This window comes from Cariama cristata, unplaced genomic scaffold (genome assembly GCF_000690535.1).
Source record: "Cariama cristata isolate BGI_N322 unplaced genomic scaffold, ASM69053v1 scaffold15740, whole genome shotgun sequence".
NCBI classification, from domain to species: Eukaryota; Metazoa; Chordata; class Aves; order Cariamiformes; family Cariamidae; genus Cariama; species Cariama cristata.
In genome coordinates, this window is record NW_009594246.1 from 779 (window position 1) to 5,386 (window position 4,608).

Sequence of the window (4,608 nt, forward strand, 5' to 3'; positions counted from 1 at the left end):
CAGTTAAATGACTTGAGAGAATTTTAAGTTATTTTACGACTTGCCTAATGTTCTTTTACTACTTCTTGTGAGTCTCTAAGTGTGTAACTATCTGGATAATATATAGGTACTACTTCTTGTGAGTCTCTGTAAGTGTGTAACTATCTGGATAATATATAGAATAGAATCTTTTTGTTGAGATTAAAATTAGTGACATATTGGTGTTTTCTCTTATTTTTTTTCATTAATCTTTCAGCATGATTGACGGTTGTCCTGGCCTCTGGCTCAGCATGTAGAATATAGAATCTCTTTGTTGAGATTAAAATTAGTGACATATTGGTGTTTTCTCTTATTTTTTTCATTAATCTTTCAGAATGATTGACTGGTTGTCCTGGCCTCTGGCTCAGCATGTAGAAACATGGGTGATTGCCCTGCTGAAAGGACTGGCTGCAGTCCAGAAATTTACCATCCTCATTGATGTCACTCTGCTTAAGATTGAATTGGTATGTTGGAAGACAACATTTGACATGGAAGGAGAGGGAAAAGAATTTGTAACAGCTATGCAGTTGCATAGCATCTTTTGTATTGCAACAGATGTTATTATTCTGCGAAGGTGATGTAAATGTATCTGTAGCTTTCAGCTGCATGTAATGATTCTGTCTGTTTCAAATGGTTGTGGATTTGGAGATCTGTTTACTTTTTTTTTACTGAAACTTCACTTTCTAGATTTACTGAAATAAATGTGGGTTTTTTTAGGTCTTTAATCGACTTTGGTTTCCTTTAGTGAGGCCTGGTGCCCTTGCTGTCCTTTCCCACATGTTGCTTAGTTTTCAGCATTCTCCAGAAGCTTTTCATCTGGTAAGTTACTAAATAGTTTTCAATTCTTTTGAAGTGTCATTGACATGTGACTTCTAAAGTGGCTGTAAAGAGTAACAGAATTGATGTGCTTGGATTTCCTCTTTGTTTCAAGGTTCAAGAATCAGATTTCTGTGGCTCACAGAGCACTAGGCTTTCTAACTTTCAGGTTCAACCACTTAAGCTGTAAGTAGAAATAAGCATTGTTCTTCCTGGGATGTACATATTTCTGGCAGTAGTATCTGGGCACTGCATTCTATCTTTGACCATATACTTCTGGAAATCCATTTTATGTGCTGTGAAGTCTACTGATAAAGTTGGGCTGCAAGTAGACTTTCAAGCCCGACTGTTTGGGGAAAACATAACCAATTATCTGCTGTATATAGATAGGTGCACGAGACCAAGAAGTACTTCACTTGAAGAAAGCTATGCTGTCTGTGTTTCAGTGTACAGATGGGCAAACTGAAGGATACTATTCTTAATGGCCACTCTTCAAAATGCAGTTCACCAGTTTAAAGGAGTAGGTAACAGGGTATGATGATGACTGTTCGGATTAATACAGCAAGATGTATAGTGCCTTCCCTGTTCTTATACTCGGTGTTTAGCTTAAAGTTTAAGTGAAATACGGGTCTTTCAGACTTAACCATAGTAGCAGCCTGACACACTGTTTCTCGATGATGTCCGCAAGGCTCTTAGGCCTGAAGGTATCACAAACCCTTTGATTAGTGTCAGAGTAATTGCCTTATGCCTGTTAGACTGGTTTTAATCATAAAAGTCTGGTTTCTTTCTGTTCCCTCTGCTGCCCTAATCTTGGGCTAGGATAGAAATTTGAGTCGCAAATGAAAGAGCCAAGTAGCCTTGAGTATGCTCAAGACACTTCATATATTTGGTGTCTTGCTTTTCTTTGTTCCTGAGAGACAAAACATTGATGAGAAAAATGTAAAATGAGAGAAGAGTTATTCTAGAAATAGGTGTTTGATTTAACAAGGAAAACTTCCACCACAGGCTTTATGCAGTACTGCATAAACATCTATCTTCATGACTTCATCGTGACCATTTTCCCTCTGTAAAACAGAGAAGAACAACCTTCTTCACTACCATTTTTTGAGCTACTGCGGTCACTTAGTATCCTATAATATTTTCCTGCACTTAAACTGGTTGTGTACTTTTTTATAATAGTCTGAATGTAAAATGCTTAAATGCACATTTGATAAATATGAATTAATTTATTTTGCAATGCATCTGAGTTAACATTCCCCTTCCCTATGTTTAAGCATCATTAGCATAAATGACTTCGGGTTTTTTTATAGAAGAAAAACATTCTGTCTTGCATGTATGACGTAGAACTTACTGTGATGCCTACTATGGGATTCTAAAGTCTACTGATGTGTGAAATTTTAATTCAACCTCAAGCCAGAAGTGATACTTCTGTATGTATTCAAAGTGTAACTTTGAGTATTATTCAGCATGCTGTAAAGAAGAATTTGGCTTTCAATTTGAGAGAGCTGAGAACCTGTACCTCTTGTGTTCTTCCCAGGTGCTTTGTCTGTGCCAAATTATCGTATCTCAGATCTACTTTATACAAATCTCACTCTTGGAGCTGAATAGTTACTTTCTCACTGCTATGTACCCACACTTATAAAGTGAAAGAGGGAAGTTCTTATTGCAGCTTTCACTATTGACTCTGAGTACATTGAACACTTAATCTTGGTGGTTTTGTTTTTAAACAGTGGAAATCTTGTTTACCAAAAGAGTAGGGTTTGTTTCTGAGATGTAAAAATATTCCTTATACTTCATGCTATGTTCTCCTTATAGAGAGAACAACTGATACTTGAAAAAGTGGCAAATGAGTATTTTTGCACCTGGCCCCTTTTACTTTGGTGCTTTGAAGTATATTAATTCTTGTAGCTGGTATACTTTCTTAAAATTATGATATGCTTATAGTTCCTGTTCTGTATTTCACGTCTTCACGTACAAGCAATTTGTAAGCTAATTTGTCATGAGAAATGAGTCCATCCACTTCTTTCACAGTTAATCCATTTTGATTGCTTGGAAACTGACAGAGCTGTCTAATGTATCTTGGTTCACAGTGAGAAGTCCCTACTCTTTGGGACTGCCTTGAAGTAACTTTCTACTTGATATTTTAAGACTGATATCAAAAAAGTCTCATGCGTTTAAAAGTACAGACAGAGCTGTGCTGAAGAAGGGGGAGGAGGTGGAGTCAACATTTCTGATTTATACTGAATTTAAAATAGTAATGCATCTGAACTAATCCTCAAACAGATTACCATATCTGTGGTAAACTTCTTTAGCTCATAGTGAATTACTGCTGTGGTTTATTGAGCCTAGCTGCCTCACTAGGTGGAGCTGTGAGCCAGTTTCCGTCTTGTAAACTGAAATAGCTTGAATGTATCCATTGGCGTCAGATCCTAAGCATTAGGTTCTGTTGAAGGAAAATTGAGAGGCTTGTTTTAAAAACTGTATCTGTGAAATTAGAACAGGATACTGCACTGTTAGTGGCTGCACAAAAGCAAAATGTTTGCTGTTAATAGCCTTAATAAGATGAGTACTTTGGACATTTGACCATTTAAAATTTTAACATGTGTTTTCAAAGTTCATGAAGTTCCAAAATTTGACATGCGAGCTAAAGAGAGCATTGAATTGTACTGTTTGAGAATTGTCGTGAGTGAAGAATAGTACATGTTTTTAAGTCGTTTCTCAACCACTTCTTTAAGAACAAAAGCTCCCCTGTCATTTGGCATATGTAAAACAGTGAAGTTGTCTGTAGAACAAAAAAACCTGGAAAAATGCAATTAACACCCTCTTTTTTTGTTTTCCTATTCAGGTTGTCCCACATGTGGTCAGTTTGGTTCACTCCTTCAAAAGAGATGGCTTACCTTCCAGTACAGCCTTTTTGATGCAGTTGACTGAGTTGATACACTGTATGATGTATCATTATTCAGGATTTCCAGAGCTCTATGAACCCATTGTGGAAGCTGTTAAGGTATATTAGGAATATTAAGAGCGTGGAATGTTTTTGTTTTGTTTTCCCAAATAAGAGAGCTATAATCCCATAGATCTAACTTCTTTAGAACTTCCACTGCGAGGGAAGAGCTAGCCACATAATCTAATGTCAATTCTAACTGTGTTTGGAATATGCTAGAGAAATTGTCTGGAGCGTCCATGATGTGATTATAGCAGCCTTTAAGAAAAACCTGAAATGAGATCCTTTATTAAAAGTAAAATCTAATTTCTTATGCCTTGTGTAACTATTAATATACTTTTGTGAGGTTTATTCTAAGCATTTCATTTCAACGCAAGCTTGAAACTATATCTATTCAAATGGAAGTTCAGAGCACTGATAGTATTGAAGAGAAGTTCTGAGGAGTACTTGGCATAGTGTTAGTCTTGGACTAGCTCCAAAGCACCATTATTAAGCACTACATCTTAATATTGCAGTCAGTATTGCATACCTCTGTGGGCAAAGGATGCTGGCCTGTGCTGTTTCAAAGCAAAATTTGGCTTTTTTTAGTTAAATATTAAGTGCATAATGCACTGAAAATAAAAATGAAATTAAAAAATCCCCAAAACAAGTGAGAATAAAAAAAATAAAAAGCAAAAAACCCACAAAAAATCTCTTGGATGTTACTGCCAGATTTTATAGCAGTAGTATTGCAGCTTAATGTTTTGATGCCTAAAAAGCCCCTGTCAATTTAATTCCAAATATTCTAGACTTTATTCTTCCATTCTTACATTTTGATTTGACAGAGCAGG

General features: G+C 36.2%; 1 protein-coding gene across 1 annotated transcript in view; it reads left to right on the forward strand.

The window, feature by feature from the left end:
- The first annotated feature begins 353 nt into the window (after window positions 1-353).
- The window catches only part of USP38 (ubiquitin specific peptidase 38), a 13,882-nt gene continuing 9,627 nt past the window's right edge, over window positions 354-4,608 (forward strand). The window contains exons 1-3 of the mRNA XM_009697389.1: window positions 354-482; window positions 736-837; window positions 3,680-3,838. Coding sequence (XP_009695691.1) covers window positions 354-482; window positions 736-837; window positions 3,680-3,838 — 390 coding nt within the window. The remainder of the gene's footprint in view (window positions 483-735; window positions 838-3,679; window positions 3,839-4,608) is intronic.